This window comes from Sinocyclocheilus rhinocerous, unplaced genomic scaffold (genome assembly GCF_001515625.1).
Source record: "Sinocyclocheilus rhinocerous isolate Xijiao unplaced genomic scaffold, SAMN03320098_v1.1 scaffold1522, whole genome shotgun sequence".
Lineage (NCBI taxonomy): Eukaryota > Metazoa > Chordata > Actinopteri > Cypriniformes > Cyprinidae > Sinocyclocheilus > Sinocyclocheilus rhinocerous.
This window is the reverse complement of record NW_015637563.1, coordinates 20,971-46,564: the sequence shown is the minus strand read 5'-3', so window position 1 is coordinate 46,564 and position 25,594 is coordinate 20,971. Positions and strand designations below refer to the sequence as shown.

The 25,594-nt window shown below is 37.1% G+C and overlaps 1 protein-coding gene across 1 annotated transcript in view; it reads right to left on the bottom strand.

Annotated features, from left to right (window-relative positions):
* Window positions 1-11: 11 nt before the first annotated feature.
* The window catches only part of LOC107749056 (dedicator of cytokinesis protein 10), a 44,939-nt gene continuing 19,356 nt past the window's right edge, over window positions 12-25,594 (bottom strand). The window contains exons 22-45 of the mRNA XM_016564106.1: window positions 23,549-23,666; window positions 23,234-23,355; window positions 22,969-23,083; window positions 22,776-22,842; window positions 22,621-22,668; window positions 21,481-21,582; window positions 18,572-18,684; window positions 18,324-18,439; window positions 17,213-17,350; window positions 14,991-15,173; window positions 13,564-13,674; window positions 12,767-12,982; window positions 11,842-11,899; window positions 11,128-11,226; window positions 9,205-9,311; window positions 9,000-9,122; window positions 8,812-8,925; window positions 8,203-8,208; window positions 6,250-6,396; window positions 6,039-6,124; window positions 5,016-5,262; window positions 3,118-3,218; window positions 1,899-2,037; window positions 12-280 (exon numbers count right to left, since the gene is read on the bottom strand). Of these exons, the coding sequence (XP_016419592.1) occupies window positions 233-280; window positions 1,899-2,037; window positions 3,118-3,218; window positions 5,016-5,262; window positions 6,039-6,124; window positions 6,250-6,396; window positions 8,203-8,208; window positions 8,812-8,925; window positions 9,000-9,122; window positions 9,205-9,311; window positions 11,128-11,226; window positions 11,842-11,899; window positions 12,767-12,982; window positions 13,564-13,674; window positions 14,991-15,173; window positions 17,213-17,350; window positions 18,324-18,439; window positions 18,572-18,684; window positions 21,481-21,582; window positions 22,621-22,668; window positions 22,776-22,842; window positions 22,969-23,083; window positions 23,234-23,355; window positions 23,549-23,666 (2,724 nt within the window). The 3' untranslated portion in view covers window positions 12-232. The remainder of the gene's footprint in view (window positions 281-1,898; window positions 2,038-3,117; window positions 3,219-5,015; window positions 5,263-6,038; window positions 6,125-6,249; window positions 6,397-8,202; window positions 8,209-8,811; window positions 8,926-8,999; window positions 9,123-9,204; window positions 9,312-11,127; window positions 11,227-11,841; window positions 11,900-12,766; window positions 12,983-13,563; window positions 13,675-14,990; window positions 15,174-17,212; window positions 17,351-18,323; window positions 18,440-18,571; window positions 18,685-21,480; window positions 21,583-22,620; window positions 22,669-22,775; window positions 22,843-22,968; window positions 23,084-23,233; window positions 23,356-23,548; window positions 23,667-25,594) is intronic.

The following is a 25,594-nucleotide window of genomic DNA, read 5'->3' as shown; positions in this document are numbered from 1 at the left end:
TGTGTGTGTGTGTGTGTGTGTGTGAGTGTGTGTGTGTGAGAGTGTGTGTGTGTGAGAGTGTGTGTGTGTGTTACACAGGCAAAGACACGGCATTCTGCTTCGTCCACAAGACTATAATTCTTTTCCTTTTTGTCCATTTCTATTTCGTTAAAATCAAAGTTTTTTAGTCCCTCTGGTCAGAAAAACCCACAAGCCATGTTAGACAGCAATGTTTCCCAAACTCACTAGCAGCTCAGATGGCACTGTGTCGTTCTGTTCCGGGTTGTCTCGTGTACGGGATCTTTAAAGGGGTGGAGAAATATAGAAAAAGCATGCCATTAACACACAACGTAACTATATACAAGCAAAAGGCAGAAAAAAGATGATTTATTTAAGCATTTGTGACCCTGCAGCACAAAAGCAGTGTTAAGTCGCTGGGGTATATTTGTAGCAATAGCCAACAATACATTGTATGGGTCAAAATTATACATTTTTCTTTTATGCCAAAAATCATTAGGATATTAAGTAAAGATCATGTTCCATGAAGATATTTTGTAAAATTCCTACCATAAATATATCAAAACTTAATTTTTGATTAGTAATATGCATTGCTAAGAACTTCATTTGGACAACTTTAAAGATGATTTTCTCAATATTTAGATTTTTTTGCACCCTCAGATTCCAGATTTTCAAATAGTTGTATCTCGGCCAAATATTGTCCTATCCTAACAAACCATACATCAATGGAAAGATTATTTATTATTAATATATAAAAAATTGACCCTTATGACTGGTTTTGTGCTCCAGGGTCACATTTAACATGCATTTAACTGTTTCCCCACCAGCGTTTTTTTTTTTTTTTCTAAAAAGTTGCCAGCCACCGCCGGCATTTTTGATCATTTGAACTTTCACTTATGAATACCTGAGCATGCAATGTGTCAAAAAATAAATCTGAACCTTTGCTTTTAAACAAATGAAGGAAAAAAAAAACTGTTTTATTCTAGCTTTATGCATTTTTATATAAACTCTTGAATGTGGGTAAGTTTAATTAAAAAAAATGATCAGCATTTTGAACAAAACGTTGAGAAAATTGCGTTTTTGTAAAAGACTATATTTGGATCAGATTTGATGGTCAAAACAGATGAGAGTAGATCGCTTCCATCAACACCCACAAAGCACAGTCTTAAACCACTTCCCGGGTCGACATTTCATTCAGTAACTTTAGGCAGTTTTGATTTCTATTCTGTTTAATGTTTGAGGATCACGTTATTTTACATATGCATCTGTTTACACATGCGATCGCTTGTTTCTGCTTCTTCTTCACCTGTGTTTTAATCCAGAGATTCAGTACTCTTTCAGAAGATGTGTAATAGCGCCCCCTACAGTATATCAGTGAAAACACAGAAATCTGGAGGGCTCCGGAGTTAATGCATGGGATGAAGTGTGCTGACCTGCTCGTTCATGATGGCGGAGAGCTCGGTCAGCATGTCTTTATAGTGAGCTTTCATCTCCTCCTGATACTCCAGCTGATCTTCTTTTATGAGACGCTCATTCACCTTCAAGGCCTGATAAAAGACTATATTTGGATCAGATTTGATGGTCAAAACAGATGAGAGTAGATCGCTTCCATCAACACCCACAAAGCACAGTCTTAAACCACTTCCCGGGTCGACATTTCATTCAGTAACTTTAGGCAGTTTTGATTTCTATTCTGTTTAATGTTTGAGGATCACGTTATTTTACATATGCATCTGTTTACACATGCGATCGCTTGTTTCTGCTTCTTCTTCACCTGTGTTTTAATCCAGAGATTCAGTACTCTTTCAGAAGATGTGTAATAGCGCCCCCTACAGTATATCAGTGAAAACACAGAAATCTGGAGGGCTCCGGAGTTAATGCATGGGATGAAGTGTGCTGACCTGCTCGTTCATGATGGCGGAGAGCTCGGTCAGCATGTCTTTATAGTGAGCTTTCATCTCCTCCTGATACTCCAGCTGATCTTCTTTTATGAGACGCTCATTCACCTTCAAGGCCTGACCACACGCGTCTGCAAACTGCCTGCAGGACCACAAACAGCAAACCCGGATCGCAGTCACTACACTTCTGTTAAAAGTCATTTGGTACACTCCACAAACTTTGAGCATTGTTTAGCTTTCAGTGCATTTGTTAACATCATTAAAACATTCTGCTTATAGAAGTTTATCATAGATGTCCAGCTTTAAAACTTCCCAAAAACAAACCAAACTTTTGTGGTCTAACTTACTGCTTTAAATGTATGTCCTGTAAAGATCTTAAAATATCTTTGTAATATTCACACTTACAAAAATGAAGGCCTAAAATGCTCTTAAATCAGAGCAGAAAGTCTTAAATTCATGGCATTTAATGTTGCATGCACTGCAAAAAAATGAGTATCTTCCTCAGTATTTATGAATTGTTTTCAAGTACAAATATCTAAACATCCTTAAATCAAGATACTTTTGCTTGAGATGCAAAACGCAGATATAGAGTCTTGTTTTCTAAGAAATTGAACAAATTTAAGTGAGTTTATGCTTGAAACAAGAAGAAATATCTATCGATGGGGAATGAAAACTTGTTTTCCCTTAAAATGAAGATGATTTTTCTGAGCCCATTGGTAGATATTTGTGTTTGTTTTAATCATAAACTCATTGTATTTTGATCAGTTTCATAAAAAAACAAGACTTCTTATTTTAGGTCATTTTGCTTCTCAAGTAAAGTGTATCTTGACTTAAGAATCTTTAGACATTTGCAGCGAAAATAAGACAAAAATACTGATGAAGGACATTATTTTTTTTGCAGTGTGATCAGAAGGTACAGTAAAAGTTACTACTATATATTGGTGTTGGGTAGCAAAGCTATTTAAACCTTGTGTGTGTGTGTGTGTAAAATGAAATCGAATGTAATGGAGATCCAAATTTTCTAAACGTTGTTAATTCAAGACATTACATTTAGAGACCATACTGATCTGTGTTTCATTCAGTTTATTTATTTTGGACTTATTTGAGAACTAATTTTGCATGAGAATGAAGGACATTCTGATGCAGTTATCATGGTGGCATTAAAATAACACCATAATAACATTATACTTTGCGTTCCTTGATGTAGGGAACAATGAGGTACCTGAAGATCTCTTTCAGGAGTTTGACTTGGTTGTCTGGGTATTTCTTGGCGTTCTTCTCCTCGAGGAAGGCTCGGGCGTAGGCCATGGGCCCAGCATTTACCTAAAACAACATATGAATTCATGAAAATAAATCCCTACTTCACAGTCTTACTCAAGATGCTAGAATAGCTCATGCTATTATGGTAAAACGGCAAGTTTAGAAATGGCTAGATACTGTTGGGAAGGTTACTTTGGAGATGTAACGGGTTACAGATTACAAGTTACCCTATTTAAAATGTAACAAGTAGTGTCACTATTTCAATTACTTTATTAAAGTAATGTAACTTATTACATTTGTGTATTTTTGATTACTTCTAAATTTAAATAATCTAAATTTTTCTAAACTGTTAATAATTTTCGGGGGTTAACCTTACAGCAGAACTCAACACTGATGTCAAAAATCCCTCATCACTTGAATTAAGATTATAATCGTTGAATTTTTAAGCACAGTCTTTAGCACCTCTTTTTATTTTGAGATCATTCTAAGGTGAAATGCAGGTTTAAAATCATAAGATGCAGTTTAATAGATACTGTTTTGGAAATCAAATCGTTCCATAGCTATGACAAGAAACACTGGCATCTAACAATGCCTTGGAAAAAACAGTTAATCTTAAAAAATAGAGCATATACATAAAACCGAAATAGGAAATAAAACGGTTATCGAATATGCATGTGCCCTAAACTCCTGAAACATTGGTGTCTCATAATTTAGAGCAGTCAATGCAATTTAAGAAGAAAATCAATACAATGTATTTTTGGCTATTGCTACAAATATACCCCAGCGACTTAAGACTCCAGGGTCCAGGGTCACAAATCTGTATGTGTGTGAAAATATTCAGATGTAACCCTCTTTGTAATCATTAAAATTTTCATAAGTAACTGTAATTGAGTTACACATTTTTTCTCAGTAACTGTAACAGTTACTTTTATTTTGTAATTCAGTTACATGTAACTAGTAACTAGATACTTCCCCAACAGCATCAGAAGATCTGTTGACTGTCTCTGAATTCTGTTTTTGTTTCCACCACAAAATTAAAATAACAAAGGTAATTACAACCTTAATTTTACAATTCTGACTTTATTTTTTCTTGTTCTTGCAAGTTCATCTCACAATTCTGACTTTTTTTTTCTCAGAATTGCGACATATAAAGTCAGAATTTCAAGATATAAACTCACAATTCTGACTTTTTTACTTGCAATTCTGAGTTTAAATCTCACAATTCTGACTTTTTTTTTCTCAGAATCCTAAATCTCGCAAATCTGAGTTTATATGTCTCAATTTTACAATTCTGACTTTTTAAAGTTTTTTCTTGCCATTACAAGTTTCTCACACAATTCTGAATTTTTCTCAGAATGGCTGGAAAAGAAAGACAGAATTTTGACACAAAGTCAGAATTGCAAGATGTAAACGTTCCAGATATAAACCTGATATAATCAGAGATTTTTTGGATATAAACTCCTCACAATTCCAAGAGTTTATATCTTGCAAATCTGACTTTTTTCTCAGAACTCTGCTTTTTTGTTTCCACCACATAATAAAATGATAAAGGTAACTGCAACTTTTTATTTCACAATTCTTACGTTATATCTCGCGCAATTCCACTTTTTTCCTCAGAATTGAAAAAAAAGAGAATTGTGACAAAGTCCCAATTACTTTCATAGCTTACAGCACCATTAAACAGTTTTCATAAGATAAAAAGGTCTATAAAGGTGTTTTCCTTTCGTGTCAGTTTTGATTTAATGTTATTTTGAAGCTCAGTAACTGTAACAGTTACTTTTATTTTGTAATTCAGTTACATGTAACTAGTAACTAGATACTTCCCCAACAGCATCAGAAGATCTGTTGTGCATCGCTCACCTTCACGCTGACGCTGCCCTGTAGTTTGAGCTGCAGCCGGATCATGTCCACCTCCTCCATGCCGCACAGCTGATTGAGCTCAGACACTTTGCAGCTCATCTCGTCGATCGCCACCTCGATGGGGTTCATCTCTGTGCTCTGCTGCTCCACCACCTCGACACGCTTCTTCAAGAAGGGAAAACCGGAGCTCGCTGCAGAACAACACAGGCAGCAGAGATGGGAGTTAATGGGTCTGTGACATCCAATATTTGCCAGGTTTGCAAAGAAATAAACAGATATCCATCGTTTACATTATGTTTTGTGGTCTGAAATGCAAAACGGCCATTATTAGGTCAGTGCTTCTGGCAGTGTTTTCAATATATTCATGCATGCATTAACAGCAGGCAGTCCATACGGTATACGGGACGCTGGAAGCTGAGTGCCTGATGGATTTTTACAGTACAGTACAGTACAGAAGAGTGGTTTCATGAGTTGGAAAGGGGCAAGTTAAGGGTTTGCAATTATCCAGTTGTCAGCAACGGCTTACGTCCTAACAGGAGTAGGAAGACAGAGGAGGAAGGTGTGTGAAAAGTGCATGAAAATAAACGCAATGCTTGCCGAGTTTCTGCTTGACGGGATCTTGAAAGAGAGGGGTGTATAATTCAGGCAGAAGCTCTAGAATGCTAAAAACTCTTACTACCTGTTTCTGCCACAGGATAAAACAAAAATGTAAAAAGTACTTTTTATCTCTATCTCACCTTTCTGACTTTTTTCTTCTTGCGATTGTGCATTTATATCTCACAATTCTGTCTTTTGTTCTTGCAAATTTTGCTTTTTTTCTCAGAATAGCAAGAAAAAAGAGAATTTTGACATGAAAAGTCAGAATCGCAAAATAAAAATACAGAATTATGACTTTTTTTCCTTGCAATTCCAAGTTTCTGACTTAATATGTCGCAAATCTGACTGTCTCTGAATTCTGTTTTTGTTTCCACCACAAAATTAAAATAACAAAGGTAATTACAACCTTAATTTTACAATTCTGACTTTATTTGTTCCTTCTCATTAAAATAAGGCACTACGTAGGTCACCTGGATGTAAGCAAATCTGGGGTCCAGGTCTTTAGGATTCACCTGCGAAAAACACACAGTAAACAACACTGTCATCCTAGTGACTATAAACGAGCTTCACTGTGATTCAGACAAGAGATTCTTCATAGGTCAGAGAAAGGAGGCATAGAAGAGCCAGCAGAACAAACCTTGTTGGAGTCTTGGATCATCTTGACGTTGTCAGCTCCAAACTTGTCTGAGTAGAGTTTGAGGAGTCTTTGAGAAATCTCTGACAGTCCTGTGAGCTTCGGCTCTTTATAGATAAACTCCTTACTCTCCTCTTCCTCAAAGAAGCCCTGGTGAACACAACACTGCACATGAACTAGAGATCACCAGTTTATGGAGTGTCTAGCACAGAGTATCCACCTTATTTTGCACGGAAGTAAGCTATTTTTCGGTGTTTTTATGTGCGACAGGGTGGCCATTTGTCCGGTTTTAGGTTGGACAGTCCGTCTACCAGCAGAGGCTTCAGCAACGGTGTGTCCTACTTTTAAGATCTCTATTTTATACTTTATACAATGGTATATAATAAATAAATGTAACTTATGTTCAGGTTACTATTGAGTGACGTCCATTTTAGACACAATATTATCAGTATGGACTGATCTGCTGTATTTCGCCAATCACTGCATCTACGATAACAATGGCGTTTTGTTCCTGAAGGATTCGGCGTTTTCGAACAAATCAGGTGAGTCAAAGATTCATCCATTCATAAATTCTAAACTGCATACTAGTATACTACTCTTACTACTTTAGCATATCTTCATATGGTAGAAATAGTAAGAGTAGTATCTAGTACACACTTCTGAAATCAGCAAATGGCTCACTTTATTCCTGAATCCCTAATGGTGTGTAATTGTTTTTAACCGGTTATATGTTGGTTTTGTAATGTATGTTGTAACTACGTTGTTTATTTGTATATGCAAACTCGGCTGCCTATCTTGGCCAGGACACTCCTGGAAAAGAGATTTTAATCTCAGTGAGTCTCTTCCTGGTTAAATAAATAAATGAAATGAATGAATCAACCGTTTTGAACAAATTGGTTGAATGAGTGAATCAATGACTCACTCATTACGACAGTGACTTGTCGCCACCTACTGGTAGTTTTTAGTTTCATATTTAAAGTATAATTTCATAGTTACTGTATATATTCCGTATATTTTATATGAATCTCCTAACATTATTTATGCAATTGTATCTGTAGTGTAAATGCATTCATGGCATCTCTGGGCTGCATTAAACAGTGTGTCTAAATATATATAAATGTATGTACTTATGAAGTACCAACATGGATTATATTGATATTGATTTCATTTGACTGGTGCACATAGTGTCTTATTATTCTAATTGCATTTATTTAATAAATATATGAATTTACATGAAAGATTATGCATGCATTTAATAAAATTAGAAAATTTGCCCTTGTAAAGGATAAAAAATGTCCCTGGAAATCAATTTAAAGTGAAAAATATCATCCCTTAATGGGAATGTTTTTTTTTTTTGTAACTGGTTTAGGGTTTTTATCCTGCCTTCATGAATCCTGCAGAGTATAGAAATGGCCACCCTAATGTTAGATGAATAAACACAAGAATAAAGTACAGTAAAAGGTAAAACTTTTAGTATTTACTCCGTTTGTGCTACAAACCAGTGTGTTTATGATTACAATAATATATTCAAATAAAATGATGACCAATGCCAGTTTGCAATATCAAGAGGTATAACAGCATATTCAATTTACAAATAGCCGCACCTGCTCTTATGTTAAAAATAAGGTGGATATAACAGCTTTTGCTGAAGCCCAATTGTTAACACAACAGTCAATGCAACACGCTGTTAAAATGACAAAGCACAATGAACTCAACTTCTGTAATGAAGGTTAACATCACATTTAGATGTCTCTGTCTGAAACTCAACTTCATTTACCTGAAATCACTCACAATGTACACACACAGTATAAACGCTCAGGATTACATCAGCAGAGGAGAACGATCACGTCCAGGAGAAATATTGTATCAAACCATGTGTGACACACATATTATTAGCGTGTAGGGAGAGATTAGGAGAGTTAAGAGTGAGAGCAGAACAACTTAAACTAAACTTACCACTGCCTGATAGATACACAACACACAGGAGAGAACAGAAGAGTGTTTAAACACACCAAGAGTTATGGACAGTAAATATCTATTTGCCTTCATTAATTAGGATCAATAAAACTTGTTGAGTGAACTCATACTAGCCATGCTCATTTGGGCATGCTTGATATTCCACACTAATTTGTATTTATTTGTTTACAGAGTTTTTTTTTTTCATTTGACAATTTTAAACTCTGTTAAGGTTTAAGGCCCATTCGCAAACCAAGACTGAGTTCTCACACCAAAACTTGTTGCAAAATGAGTCCAATGTTCGCAATGATTAATCACATTTAATCATAATATTAAATCAAAATAAATCATATTTGAGAAAAACATCTGGCTGAGCTTTTTTCAGGTTGGTCAATCTTTTTTTCTTTTTTTTTCAGTGTGGCTATGAACTTACAAAATAACATAACTAATAAATCTGCTAATGTCAACATGTGATAGCTGAGCTTTTCTTTGTAGAGATTAGTGCAGATTTCATCAGATCTCTGAAGGAGTGCAGAAATATCAGGTGACAACTGCACTTTTGCACTTTTCATAAAGTATGACTTCCAAAAGAGTGTTTGCTCGTCTCACCTGTCCATAGAAAGCCACACGATAGTAGCGTCCAAACAGGCGTTTCTCAGAGTGCACCACCTCTGTCACCTTCAGGTACGAGCGGTGAATGTCGTAGTACAGCTCTGATAACCGCTACAGGACACACAGATACAGTTCATAAACACGTCCCTTGTGTTTTCCTATCAGTCCACTGATAATCAAAGTACCTTGAAATCTCGTCTCTTCTCGAAGACGGCTATAACAGGTTTGTTGATCTCTGCGATGAGCTCGTATCTCTCAGACTTCCAGAGGGAATCCACACACATCTCCAGCTGCTCCACCAGTGTGTCCTACAGGACAGAGAGGTCACTCAGCACCTTTATGAGAGACATTATAAACACTCACTCTGAGATGTGTGGAGTGATTCTGCACCTCCGTGTACGGAGTGTCCTGAGTGCCGGCGTCCTCCTTCATCGCTCCCTCTTCTTTCACATTAGGAGAGATGTTCATGAAGGCGGCCCAGCCCATACTGAATGAAGCTGCGGGTTCATACACAAACACGGGGAGTATGTTACTCATTCATCCATCTATCCGTCTTCTATGTACCCATCCATCAACTTGTCCATTCAGGTATTAGTCTTTGTATTCCAACCATTCTCAAATCCTCATGCATGGATGGATCCACTCCATTTTCACATCCAAACATCTATTAATCCATACATCCATCCACTTTACTTTCTATCTATTAAGTCGTACATTTGCAATCACACAATAATTTAGTTTTAAATTATCACTGGTTCTATTAAGTGTAATCAAACACTGTTTGCATTGTGATGACAGTATGTGGCACATTACAGGGACATTTGTGTCTTCAAGCAGCATTTGCTTGAATCGTGAAAACATGAGGTGAGCTGGAAACAGGGAGTGCTTGTGGACACGCTCATTCACATTCAGGTCTTACATGCACGGTTCACATTATTATTTGCACGGGAGGACAAATACCTTACACAAGCCAAAATTCAGGAAGACCTCTTTTTTAAAACACAAATTAAAAAAAAAAAAAACCTTATTAAAACATTACCTTTCTGAGAAAAACAAGCCGATTCCAAGAGTTAAATTAATCGGGGAAAAAAGTGTATGAATACTATTTGGCAATATTTACATTCATACAGCAAAAATGTATTACTTAAAGGAATAGTTGTGTGAATAGTCGTGAAAATGTACTCACGCTCAGGCCATCCAAGATGTAGATGAGTTTGTTTCTTCATCAGATTTGTAGAAATGTAGCATTGCATCAGTGTCTCAGCAATGGATGCTCTGCAGTGAATGGGTGCCGTCAGAATGAGAGTCCAAACAGCTGATAAAAACATTGAGTCCATAATCCACAATAACGCTTCCTCCAGTGAAAAAGTCCATCTGCTGTTGTCTCTCATATCAAAAGCCACACACATATTTGTTTAGAGCTGTTTTGGACTGTTTAGGCTTGTAAACGGTGCTTGATCTGTGCAGATTACTCTCTTAATGATGGATTTGTTTCTTATAAACACACAGCTTTTGTCTTCTCCAGATGTTAACTGATGGACTGGAGTGTGGAGATTACTTGTGGATTATTGTGATGTTTTTATCAGCTGTTTGGACTCTCATTCTGACGGCACCCATTCACTGCAGAGCATCCATTGCTGAGACACTGATGCAATGACACATTTCTCCAAATCTGATGAAGAAACAAACTCATCCTAATCTTGGATGGCCTGAGGGTTTTTTTCTTTAGCTATTGTTTAGCTAATTTTCATTTTTTGGTGAATTATTCCTTAAATAGGAATGTTTGCTTTGTTTTCCTGTTAAAAAACATAAATTGTTAAAACAGGATGAAACTGACAAACTTAGGTTTATGCTATGCCTTCTCAGACTTATACTGTACAGTGCAAAAGCTTACAGGCACATTTACATGCTTCACAAGAACATTAGGAAACCTAAAATTGCTATTAGTCTTTTGCACAGTACTGCTGATCTCAGAACATCATGGGAAAAAAAGACACAATCAATAAGAAAATGATTTTTACAGTGTACACTGACTTAACTTAAGTATGTAACTAAAATCTACTAGCTAAACATTTTAGGGAATCTGTTCCTTGCCACATTTGCTTTTGGTTCACTTACTGTGGCACTATTTTCTGTAAAGCTGCTATGAAACGATAAGCACTGTGAAAAGCGCTACACAAACAAAACTGACTTGACATGTAGGGTTAAGGTAAACTAATCCGCTTGAGAAGTAGCCCTGTAATAATAACTCAGTGTTTAGTTTAGACAGACAGACAGAACACTGCCGGACGGGGCAGGCGGAGGTGCACTCACTTTCTCCATCGTGGGGAGTTAGTAAGGGGCTAGAGTTAATTACACAGGCTCCCTCTTTGCTCACACTTGAGATCCGACCCTTCTCAGACTTCCAGTAACCTGTGATTGCAGAGCGGCATCAGGTTTAACACAAGTTTACTCGCAACCTAGGGCTGAGCAGTATGACGGGATGCACCGTGCAAGAGTCAGTCGGTGGAGATTTTGCTATAATGTTAATGATGATTAAGTGATATGAAGTAGCGTTTAAAACATTTCCACAGCCGTTAGTTGAATATTCAGTAAAAACAGCTACATTATGATATACACTGTTAACATTATATTCAATTAGCCATACTGTAAAAAGATTTTTGTTCATACTGCTCACCCCTATTTCATACTTATCACGAAGGCAAGTGCTCCAGCCATGCATCTATTCTGTAAACTCATGCATCTACGCCAGCCACACAATGAGCTAGAATGCATCTAATGACAAAGCCACAAAAACTCACAGTATAAGGAATAAAGCAAGTGGCAGGAAGGAGCAAGGAGCATTTTTCATTATGAAGTGCAGCACTGAAAAAAACAACAACAACTGAGCAGCAATGGCCAAACAGCATGTCAAACGAAAGCTCAATAGGAAGGCTATTTATGCGATGTTTGCAAAGAAAAAAAAACCTATTGCATTGATATAAGCAGGCATTACTGAAATACTGATCGCCACAAGCAGCTGCTCACCTCTCCTCCTCAGAGACTCTGCTATAAGTGCTGAGATGTGGATATAGCACATGGCCGCCTGAAGTGGACAAGGAAAAGAGTTTTCAAAATTTCATTTTAAATGAGATACAAAAAGCACAAGTCCCTTTCAGAAAAATTCAAATCTGAGGTGCTGATTTCTGCATGAATGAACCTTTAAAGAAATAGTTCACCTAATGTGTGATTCCATCACTGGGCAGTTTTTAACTTCAGTCCATTGTTTCTGACTAAAATATGAGTCCATAATCCATAATAACGCTTCCTCCAGTGAAAAAGTGCATCTGCTGTTGTCTCTCACATATTTGTTTAGAGCTGTTTAAATGGTGCTTGATTTCTCTCCTGATTCAGACCAGAACACTTTTTCACTGGAGGAAGCGTTATTATGGATTATGGACTCGCATTTTAATTAAAAACATCTTTATGATGGAATTGTTTCAGCTTTTGTCTTCTCCAGATGTTAACTGATGGACTGGAGTGCTGTGGATTACTTGTGGATTATTGTGATGTTTTTATCAGCTGTTTGGACTCTCATTCTGACGGCACCCATTCACTGCAGAGCATCCATTGCTGAGACACTGATGCAATGCTACATTTCTACAAACCTGATGAAGAAACAAACTCATCTACATCTCGGATGGCCTGAGCGTGAGCACATTTTAAGTTTTGTTCAGTTTGAACTATTCCTTTAAAGAATATTTCCCTCAAAAATTAAAATTCTACTATTAAATTATTCACCCTCACATTTGTTTATATGTTATGCAGAACGTTAGGGACCGACAGTCACCATTCTCATTCATTGCATATATTATATTGTGACTGAGGCTGAGTCTTCATCTAGCATCTTGTTTTCATCATTCATGCATGAAACCAGCTAATGACAAGATCCTCTGGATGAAGTCATTCGGACCTCAGACAGGTCTCCGTTTCTAACGTGGATCTTGGCCATGCTCTCTAGCCAGGTGCGTCTGAGCTCAGGTGTGCTGGCGTAGGAGTTGGCGAGACTGTACTGCAGGTCCACCAACATCTCCGGGTCCTTTTCATGCTCTTTCATTTGGGAGGTGGCCATCAGGACGGTGCGTATCCTCTTGGTCAGGTCCTTCACCTCAGCCGGGAACGTGGTGTTCTGGAAGAAAGCAAAAGATCAGTTGATTAACATTATATTTTTGTAACGATACAGCGCTAGGTAATGTGATTGTGCTGTTCTTGTCTTCTATGACTGTAAATCTGGTCCTCCGAAACTGCTTGCAAATCAAATTCATTAAATCTATCACTATTTTTGCAATTACATTTGATGGCACAGAAGATACACGCTATAGTTTTAACCCTTATTGACCTAATGAGGATTTTATTTTTTCCAAAAATGCTGGTTAATGTTAACACATTGGACTAAAATTTACAGACTTTGCTCAAACAGGGAATAACTACTTCCCCAAAAAATTTATATTTTTAGCACTTTTTTGGGATTTGTCCCCTACCTTGTTACACTTGACTGAAAAAAGCATCATTTGTGGATAATTTTGGCAATGTTCACTCAAAAACGGAGATCAATGAGGCGTATGATCAATCAGTTAAATAAAATAAATACAGAGATTTACAAGCAATTTTTAAAAGGCCAGTCATTTTTTTTTACCAGAAATACCAAATTAGGTAAAGTATTTACAGCACTGCACAAGGGTTAAAGTGTTATCTTTGCTAAACTCTCACTTTGAGTGGCGTGTCTCCATTGGCGAAGTTGTTGATGATGGCCAGAGACTGCTGGAAGCGTGAACCACCGATACCTGCATCAGCGATCAGCTGACTGACAGATTTAATCACCTGGATGAGAAGAAGACAAGAATCCAAATCAGTTTCTCACATTCAGTCCCCAAACCAGCCAGAAAAAGCATATTGTCAGTTATCTTCAATACAAGACTGAACACATACACCATAAGACACACGAATACAGGTTTATTCTGATAGTCCACTCTAGAGATTCTACTAACTATAAGTAACTTTGTAACTCCATGTCATCTAGCAGGCATTAGAGTATTAGTGACTTTCTGCTTAATATCTGCTAACTCTTCATTTTGATGGACATTCTGCTGATTGAATGCAAGTTTGTAAGTACATGTTAACTTATTCTACATGTAGTGGTGAAATAATGAAAGTTGGTTGTAATGCACATCAACATTCAAAAGTTTGGGATATAGTATAGTCAGACATTCCACTGACTTTAAACCAACTATATTGCCATTCAAAAGTTTGGGATCAGTTGTTTTTGTGAAGAAGTCTCATTTGCTCATCAGCGCTGCATTTATTTGATCAAAAATTCAGAAAAAAACAGTAATATTGTGAAATATTATTACAATTTAAAATAACTGTTTTCTATGTGAATATATAGTAAACTGTAATTTATTCCTGTGATGCGCAGCTGTATTTTCAGCATCATTACTCCAGTTTTCAGTGTCACATGATCTTCAGAAATCAGTATAATATGCTGATTTATTATCAGTGTTGGAAACAGTTGTGCTTCTTTTTTTTTTTGGAACCTGTGATAGTTCTTTCAGGATTCTTTGACAAATAAGAAGGTAAAAAGAACGGCATTAATTCTAAATAAAAATCAGTACATTATTATTATTATTATTATTTTTAAAGAAATTAATACTCTTGTTTTAAATTGATAAAAAGTAATAGAAGGCTTATATTGTTAGATAAGGTTTCTATTTTGAATAAATGCTTTTTAACATGTTATTCATCAAAGAAAGAAGAATCCTGAAAGAAGTATCACAGGTTCCAAAAAAATATTAAGCAGCACAACTGTTCCCAACATTGATAATAAAGCAGCATATTAAAATGATTTTTGAAGGATCATGTGACACTGGAGACTGGAGTAATGATGCTGAAAATTCAGCAAGAATAAATTATATTTTACTATATATTCACATAGAAAATGTTTATTTCTGAATTTTTGATCAAATAAATGCAGCATGATAAGCAGACGAGACTTCTTTAAAAAACAACAGATCCCAAACTTTTGAAAGGCAATATAGTTGGTTTAAAGTCGCTTATAGTCAGTAGAATGTCTAAATATCGAATCTAAAGCATAACCCAAATACAGACACCCACTGGCAGCAGAGTAACAGAAGCCTGACCTGCAGGTGTGAGCGGACGATGCATTTGCCCTTCGTAAACTCAAAGTTCCTCCTCATGAGGAAGTAGAGCAGCGCGGCGGCTTCGGTCTGAGTGGAGCTGGAGCGATGGTTACAGCACTTCAGGATCTCATAACACAGACTGCCACACAGATCCGCTGTACCCTGGAAAACTGTGGACGGGAACTGAAGAGGAAGAGCGTGAGAGTCAGAGATCAGTACAGAGATCAGTTTCAGTGTTGACGCTCTTTAATGAACCCTCCAAAATCAATATTATGTTTATATTTATTCATGCATTAAGATAAAAAAGTTACTGAGCACAATGTATTCAAACCTAAAACCTTTGCCTGCACAATATAGTCACTTTTACATTCGGTACACAGTGCACAGAAATTTCTTACAGGTTGTGAAACTGAATTTTGCATTTTAAAGCATATAGTTCTGTCCTTATGACAATAGGGTTATTTAGATGTTTTACTCGTGAAACCAAAAGAAGATTATCATGACCATCAGACGTCATTATCTCTCTGTAAAACTGCACCTGTCATAAAACACAAAACCAAATTGTAATTGTGTTCCTCTTATTTTTGGTGTGGTGGCTTAATTCAAGTAATATTTCATTTATGTGTCCCCACAAAAAAAAAAAAAACACTTTCATGCATCCTAGTTAAACCTCCAGAGTTTTCCACTGAGGTAAAGATGTTAGAATTGTACAATCCATGACTAATATTTCCTTTGGTAGGTTTTGGTCTACTAAAGGGGTTCAAATACACCGGAAGACAACCACAGGTGAGCTCAATAATTACAAAACGAAATATAACTGCAAGCAGCAATTAAGTAATTAAGCCATTTTTTTAAGCCACTAGTTAGCAATTTTAACTAGTGTCACGGAGCGTGTCCATAGTGTCATTGTGTCGCCTGCTAATGACGTCATAACCCCTCGATTTCCGGTTTTGTTTTGTAGAAAACCCACATACTCACGACCGGAAGGAGCGGAAGCGGTCGACTGTGGCATAATAAAAGCTCCGCTGCTTTCGAGCCGTGTGTCACGCTCGTTCAGCGGCCTCGTTTCGCTTCGACGGCTTTCAGCCTCACCCTGCTTCATTCTACTACGTTAATAAATCATTAGCTCATCCATGAACATGATTTCTGCCCGAGTCCCGTCGGATTGCATCGGCTATGGGGATGAAGACCACAACTCCCATGATTCCACACTCAGTCACAGCGTCATCAAACGACGCCTTTGTCTCTTTGTTTATTTTGAATACGCGCCCTCTAGCGGCAAAATGTACATATTGTGCCTTTAATGGCCTATCTCTTTTCACCAATAGGTGGCGCTGTTATCAAATTGATGTGTTCAGTGTGAGATGACAATGGCACATACAAAGTTTGGTGTGAATATGCCAAAGCTTTGGCAGTGATTTTTGGCCAAACTGTTCAGAAGTTATAAGCAAAAATAGCCATTTTTCATATCTCCCGACCACTAGGTGGCACTGCAGCGAAACTGTGCAGGTAGCCTCAGGTCATAGTTATTATAAAACACACCAAAAAACACACCTAAAGTGTTTGACTAATCAACTTGAATTCCATCATTTTTGCAAGCATGGTCTAAAGATGATCTGAGCCAATTTTGGTGAAAATCAGACAAACTGTCTAGGACGAGTTAAAAAAAATAAGTTTTTCGTATAATTAAAAATTGCCAAAAATCTTGACCCATAGAAATTTAAATTTTGGTGTCCATTTGACTCGGTATGAGCCAAGGAATCAGAGGAAACAGAATTTCGCTTCTAAACGTTATGGTTCAAAAGTTATTAGCATAAACATGAGTGAAAATTTGGACAAGCGGTGGCGCTACAGAGTTTGATTTAGAGACTCTAAACTTGCGATGATTAATGTTGAGACTGTCTTCTATCTGTGTGCCAAATTTCATAACTTTCCTACAAGCAGTTTTATGGGCTGCCATAGACTCCTGAACAGAACCCACTGTAGGTGCTTGGCTCCTAAAAATCAGAAAATGGGTGAATTCCAGTTTTTTTTCAAAGTGAAAAGGGGCCAGTTGTTCCATATTAAAGCAAACAGCTCAATCCCTTAAGGAAATACAAAGTAATTGTCAGAGTGATCAGAGATGCACTACTTTACCATTTGAATTCACCCAATAATTTCTTGCACCGGCCACTGTTGGGAAGAACAAAGGTTTGAGCATGTATGAGGAGAAAGAGTGACACCTTGTGAATGAAGAGGCGCAGGGCGGTGAAGACGTGTTTGAGGGTGCTGGTGGACTGGTTGATCTGGAAGAACAGCAGGTACGTGTCAAACACTTTTTTCATCAGAGAGTTTTGCCCGTCATCGTGCTGCAACCGTTTCTGCAGAAGAAGAGAAGATAGCAGGAGTTAGTCATCTTGAAGAAAATGCACCATGTGTCCACCAGATGGCAAAATAACCTCCTTACAATCAGAATGAAGTGAACAGTCACAAACAGATTGATTGTGAATACTGCAGTGATTTTGGGCCAAAAGAATAATGTTGCAATCCATCCATTTTTTCACAAGCAGAACAGTGTTCAGATATTTTAGTGTCAACATTGATTGATATCTAAATTGACATTAAACGAGTTAATGTTGGCATGTGTAGTGTGACATGATCTTGCGGTATTTCTTAAAAACAGTAAGCAATGAAGCATTTACTATTATTACTGTTACTAGTATTTGAAATACTTTTGTCCACCCAATCAAAGTGCAGTAATTATTATTATTATTATAAGATATTTTGGCACATTTTTGTTCAGCCCAAACAGAGAAAACTGCTTGATGCTCATGACAAAAAAAAAAAAGAAAATAAATAAATAAATAATCTTTGAAAATGCTTGATTTAAAAAAAAAAAAAAGATTTAGTTATGCACACTTCATGTACAATTAAAGTATTTTTTATTAGATGGTTACATCATCTGTCATTTTTTAGAGTCTTAAAATCAAATTGTAGAAAACTTTTTTTTTTCAAAAATGATAAAGATTTCTAAAAACTAAGCCCTGTTTTTCAAACTATTTTCAAAGGATTTAGTCCTTTTTATTATCTCAGACACTCTTGTCATTGATCCATATGAAAAAAAAAATATTTTAATATAATTTCTCCTAGTCTTCATGTTTGTGCATAAATATCAAGATGTTGCAACAGGCTAAAAAAATATTTTTTAAAGAGTTTTATGATACTGTATATCACTAAGCTCTAATCCTAATTCATATACTTCTAGTAAGTATGGAAACTATGTATTCTCTTGTGTGGAAAAACATTATTATCAGAGTGTATATTGTACACATCATAAAGCTGTGTCTATATTACCTTGTGATGATGAACAAACAGATCCAGAACATCTAACACAGTCAGTGCTACTTCAGTAGAAAGATTGGCTTCAATATCTGTAGGGCTGACGCTTTCTCCTTCAGACACATTTCCATCTAACACACACACACACACACACACACACACACACCAGTTATGATACACATGCTTTTGCTCAGTTCAGTCATTGTAATTTTACTGTATGTATCACAGGTTTTCACCGGCGGTTGAGCTGAGTGTATGTTTACCCGTGGTCTCCATCATGTGCAGCAGTTTGGGGTTGGTAAGGGCATTCTTCCCCCTGATGATGGGCATGGTCTGTGAGCGGGCATGTCTGTGCCCGTCCTGAGCAGAGAGCATCCTGGGAACAGCAGCAATAACATAATCCTGAGATGTCATGACAATAGCAGAGAAAATGATTCAATTCCCCCATTTTCTCCCTCTATTTCTCCACTTTCTTGCTTGGAACTGCTGGAAATGATTTCAGTGTTTACAGAAAGTCAACAGTATTTTTAAAATGTGTGAATGTGCAAACTACAAAATAAACTAAATAGCCTTTTATTTTCTTTGTAACAACAGAGACATGTAACAGGGTTTCTGCAGGTTTTATGAAGGTAAATGTTAGACTTTTTAAGACCAAGTAAAAATAAAATAAAGATAAATTGAATGGAACACATTATGTAAATATGTTTCTAAATGCAAATGTCTTGTATTGGCATCACTTCAAGGTTTGAAATACAACTTCCAATTTTAATTCATTTTATAAAAAAAAGGCCTTATGGCTTGAATAGTGCTGCTCCCTAACACTAGAGAATGGAAATAATAATTGTTTTATGAGAAAAATATCAAAATGAAGTGAGTTTGTGAATAAAACAAGAACAAATATCTACCAATAGGCTCAGAAAAATCAACTTAATTAAAAGAGGAAACAGGTTTTAATATCCCATTGACAGACAGATCTTGTTTTATGAATGTCAGTGGAGACCAGGACAACTAGATGAGCCCCAGAGACAGATCCCCAGTGAAGACCTCGTCTCCTAGACGGCCACCGGGACAAGACCACGGCAACCAGATGAGTCCTCTGCACAATCTGACTTTGCTGCAGCCTATTAAACGGCTGGATTCGTCTGGCCAGAGGAGAACTGCACACTATTTCGACACACTATTTCCCTGTTTAATACTTTAAAGCTGCTTTGACACAATCTGCATTGACTTGACTTGACTTTTAGGCATAAACTCACTTAATTTTGTTAAATTGTTTCAGAAAACAAGACTTTACATCTTCAGTTTGAATCTCAGTTAAATGTAAATCTTGATTGAAAGGGTTAGTTCACCCAAAAATGAAAATTCTGTCATTAATTACTCACCCTCATGTCGTTCCAAACCCGTAAGACCTCCGTTCATCTTCAGAACACAAATTAAGATATTTTTGATAAAATGTGAGAGCTCTCTGACCCTCCATAGACAGCAAGGATATTACCACGATCAACGCACAGAAACGTAGCAAGGACATCGGTAAAATAGTCCATGTGACATCAGGGGTTCAACCGTAATTTTACGAAGCTACGGGAATACTTTTTGTGCGCAAAGAAAACAAAAACTGCAGATGGGATGAAGAGGTGAAGAATTGTTGAATAACCTCATTATTTTTTGTTTTCTTTGCGCACAAAAAGTATGAGGGTGAGTAATTAATGACAGAATTTTAATTTTTGGGTGAACTATCCCTTTACGGATGTTTAGATGTTTGTACTGGAAAACAAGACAAAAATACTGAGGAAGATTCATTTTTTTTGCAGTGCATGTCACATTTAATGATTTTATGAATTTAAGACTTTTTTAAGGCCTTATTTTGTGAAAGAATGAATTAAGACCTTTTTAAGACTTGCAGAAAGCCTGTATAAACGTTATCAGGAGGTGAATGAGACAGGTTTGCTGGATACAGACAAAAATGGTTCCCTCACTATGGATGTAACATGATGATATTTACACAGGACGGACCCACTTTATATGAAGTGTCCTTAAGCACTAGCATTTAAATGAATCATTTAATACAAATTGCACTCACTGTGTACATACATGCTTTTTACATCGTACTTACTAGTGCTGTCAAATCGATTAATCGCGATTAATCGCATCCAAAATAAAAGTTTGTGTTTACATAATATATGTGTGTGTACTGTGTATATATTTATATGTATATATAAATACACACACATACGTGTATATATTTAAGAAATAAATGTAATACATATATTTATATTTATATATAATATAAATCATATATAATTATGAATATATACACAATATTTCTTACATTTATACATGTATGTGTGTGTATTTATATATACATATAAATATATACACAGTACACACATATATTATGTAAACACAAACTTAAATTTTTATTTTTTTTATTTTTTTTTATTTAGTCATTTAGCAGACGCTTTTATCCAAAGCGACTTACAAATGAAATAAAAGCAGTCAAAACTAACAAAAGAGCAACAATATATAAGTGCAAATGAAATGTGCAAATTTTGGATGCGATTAATCGCGATTAATCGATTTGACAGCACTAGTACTTACATTTTAAAAATACCTGCATGGAATTCATTTCTGTAGTTATTACACTATTATTACACTGTTGATCCTATTTCTACCCCTTAATCCACTCTTAAACCTAACCTTACACCAAACGCATCCCTAACCTTCCTCAACAGCAGCAAAAGTGTTTTGCAATACAACATGAACACAATAAGTACACTGTACCAGACAATTAATGTGTTACACAAGTACAGTTAAAGACACCTGATATAAAGTGGGATGAATGTTTTGTGCATGTGTGAGTGTGTTTTAGAACGTTATATTCAGGGTTAAAAATCATTTAGCTAAGAAATGCATTTATTGCAATAATTAATTCTATGCATTGCACACTTTGTGTTTCACTCTTAGAAATAAAGCTTCCAAAAGTGTTTTTTTTTCACAGCCAATTAGGGTCCATTTGAACATTTGAATAATCTAAAGAACCATTTTTCACTATAAAGACCCTTCTGTGCAATGGAAACGGTTCTTCATGGAAACACAGATGCCAATCCAGAAGCTTTATCTTTAGGAGTGTAAGTGGTTTTGGGAGCTCTGTGTGGACCTGTTAGGTGTTTACCATTGGGGTAGGAGCCCTGAAGACTGGCAGGACACGTTAGACCCCTTCAGGGTGCCATTGTTCTGTGTGGCCTGAGCCAGCTTAACAGCGGCCGCTAGCTTCCTGTGCACACAACGAGCCAATTAGAGCAGGGTTAACGCCAACCTTCATCCTCACAGCCATTACAGACAGGAAAATGAAAGCCAAGCTTCTGGGGCAGTGTTTCAGAGCAGGACAAGTCAAGTTTGTATGTTAGATGCTGCTGGTGCTGTCAACTTTAGAGACTGCTGTGAGAATGTGAAGTTATGTGTGGAAGTCAGACAGAGGACAACATGAACGTGGGAACAGAGAGCGCGATGAGGATTAAACACGCATCAGAATACAAAGACAACATATGACGTGGGAATAAAACAGGAGTTCATTTATGACTCTACAGGCTGTTACTCATTATATAGCACTGGTAAGCAGTTGCTCTAGTTTTAGTTCCTGCTAAGAAAAGCCTTTATCTATGTGATAGACATTTCAGACACCTGAGCAAAAACAGTCCAGACCTGTTCAACACACAAAAAGCAGTTACATCATGCAACTTGCTATGGACTGCAAGTACTGTGAATTAGCTTTCAAAGAAATGCTTCATAAAGCTTTGAAACATTCCTTCTCTCACTCCCTCTTACAAGCACATATACAATCAGGAACAGAGAGAAGAGAAGAGAAGAGAAGAGAAGAGGAAGACCCTTACATTCATCCAGACGCACCGGAGCACACATAAAACACATCTAACTGAGGAGAGACCTTACCTGGCAATGTGACGCTTTCCAAGGAACCGGAAGTGTTGGAGACAGAGTCTGTTTAAAAAAAGAAGTATGCAAAATAATGAAAACACACAAGGATTTGATTCCTTCTTTCTTTTTCATTCCTCCGTTTAGTGGTGTTTATGAACAGTCACTCACTCCAGGATATTGAAGAAATCGCTGATCTCCTGGTGTATCGCTCGATGCCAGTATGAAACCAGCACCTCTGCAACTCACTCCCTCTTACAAGCACATATACAATCAGGAACAGAGAGAAGAGAAGAGAAGAGAAGAGAAGAGGAAGACCCTTACATTCATCCAGACGCACCGGAGCACACATAAAACACATCTAACTGAGGAGAGACCTTACCTGGCAATGTGACGCTTTCCAAGGAACCGGAAGTGTTGGAGACAGAGTCTGTTTAAAAAAAGAAGTACGCAAAATAATGAAAACACACAAGGATTTGATTCCTTCTTTCTTTTTCATTCCTCCGTTTATTGGTGTTTATGAAAAGAGTCACTCACTCCAGAATATTGAAGAAATCGCTGATCTCCTGGTGGATCGCTCGATGCCAGTATGAAACCAGCACCTCTGCAACACAGAGAGCACATCATCCTCACAACAGTGCATTATGTTACAGGTCACCATGCTACAGTATGAGATGTGAATATGTGCAATACACATGTTCTTCCGAGGTTCAGTGATTTAAAGTCTCACCCTCTGAAATGGTGTTCATGATGTGCAGGAAACATATGAGCAGACTTCTGGTCTCCGCTTGATCCAGTTTGTCAAAGCGTGCACCAAACCCAATGAGAGACTGCGGCCTGGCAAACTGAATACAGTCATCACAATCATTCTCGTTACATGAGAAAAATCATTCATTCATTCTGTGTGTCTGTTTTCTTTCATTCTGAGTTTCTGTTTTTGTTCATGTGTTATGTTGGTTCTATCTATCTGTCTGTCAGTTCATGCACTTGCTCACCTTTTCACATCCATCCATCTTCTCACTATTGCGGTCACTGGTGCTAGGGTTCGACTCGATGCTGATGAGAGAGCCTCTGGAGTCTGCATTGTTAGCTGTTGATACGGCCAATGAAGAAAAGGCTGGGAAAAAAGCAAATCAGTATGTGAAAGACATTTTGTCTTAGGAACTTTTATTTTTTAAAGGATGTTTTCTTCTGTACAATGACAGTTTTGTCGTTGTGATATCATATTCCAAATGTTCTGAAAGCATGATAGATTTGTGTGAGGAATAGACTATGAATAGAGGGTGACAGTCTAAGCAGCATCACTGTACCTGTAATGGAGTTGAGCACTTCCTTGGTTAAGGACGCATCCATCGAGTTCCCATGGCGTAAAACATGGGTCACCTGACCTGCTAAACCTACTCCGACACTGAGATCATCTCTGGAACCCTGTAAAGGAAATCTTATTACTCATTACTTACTAGGCCTCATGAACTGCTTTTGTTTTTTACTTTAGTTTTGTACTGTTCCCAGAGGTCCACTTATAATGTCATCAAGAGGTTTACATCAAAAAACATAATTTAGAAGTAACAGGCTATTTTCTGCCCTGTTTTGACTCCCCTCATTGGAACGCTCTGTTTAAATAGACGTGGCAGATTGTTTAGCCACACTATTACATCATAGAGTCGTATATTCCACAAGCTGTCGTTTTGGCAGACTGGCTTTAATATAAGCTGTTTTTAGACTAATGAGAAAGTTTTGAGTTCTTAAACTTACAGGATGTTTTTATAATACAATGACCTCTTATGCATCAAAAGATCAAGGGAATTTTGATTTCTCAGTTCGTGACACATTTAACAATCACCATAATGGGAGAGAAGCTGATGTAATTTCAGTCTAAAATAATGCAGACGTGTTTTTTTTTTAAAGCCTTGAGGTTGTGAAAGTGCAGATGCATTTTGAATTTTGGATATGGATTTGTGTGCAGTCAACAACCCCCCCCCCAAAAGTAGTTTTAGTGAACAAAGTTTATAAAGTATCCTGTTTGATCACAATTGTTTTAATATTCTGACCATGTAAGTGTTTGTGTTCAAGGCTGTTGAAACGGATTCCTGCTCCTTTCCTCACTTCACTGTTACCCAGCACAACCAGAGGAAGGAGTCACTGCCAACGGACTGCTCACCCAACAACACAGCTCTTTGGTCTACTGGTTAATGTAATGGACTTTAAAGCGTCTCTGCAAGTCTTCTACCAGACCAGGTCATGCTAGACTGCACCTTCACCCCAAGAAGTTCAAAAAACAATGTTCCTTGGACATGTGGTTGGGACAGATGCTGTAGCAACTGACTCTGAGAAGGTCGCAACAATGGAGAGTTGACTGTTTCCGAAGCACACAGCTTCCTGGTTTGGCCTCATGTTACATGCATTTTATTAGGACTTTGCTTCCATCACTAGTGATCTTCATCGCACTGGCACTCCCTGACCAATAACTGTGAACACCTACACCAGCAATATTTGGGCTGGCAGCAATTCAAGCATTGCAGCATCCACCCTTACCTCCAATAGGGCAATAAGTGCAGTTATTCTCTTTTGTTGTGTTGGTAGCAGGGCTCTGAACCAGTTCAAGGAATGAAAATGAAAACCGGTAACAAACAAAATTTTGACAGGAATGTAACCAGAAACAAAATCAAATTTAATATTTCCGAACAGAATCGAAAATTTAAAATGGCCATTAACCGGTTAATAATATAATTTTATTGTTCCATTTAATATTTGAATTTTGCAGTCAACCAATCACCAATTCAAGTGGTAAGGCCAATGCAAATATGATGCTGACGCATCCAACGAGTGAAATGCCTGCTCAACTGTGAACTCATCATAGATAAGTCGCAATGGCAGTGCCCCGGCGTCAGTTTATCCGAGGATGTCACGAACCACCAAGCATTAGGCCTACATTTTAGTGAAAATAAATGGCAGGTAGGCTAATATGCAGCTTTTTGCATGTTTTGAAGCCAGCAAAAATGGCAGGATAGTGTATTAGAACATGGTTTCAACAAGGTCACATAACGCACCTGCAGCGCTTCTGGGAATGGAGAAAACAGAATAAAACTATATACATAAAAAGGAATATATAGGCCTTATACATGAAATATATTTCACTTAAATCATTAACAGATTAACAAAACGAAAGAAAAAAATGTGCTGAGTTTCAGTTCATTGTGATGTGATCCAAAGTTCACGGAAAGGAAACCCGTTTTGTTCATTTTGCAAAAGCTTTACACTTCTGAATGATGTTTTGCTTCTATCTGTGCGACCAACCAGCGCTGGTATGACCATAAATTACGAAGTAACAGTTGGGAAAACAATGCAGTGATCGC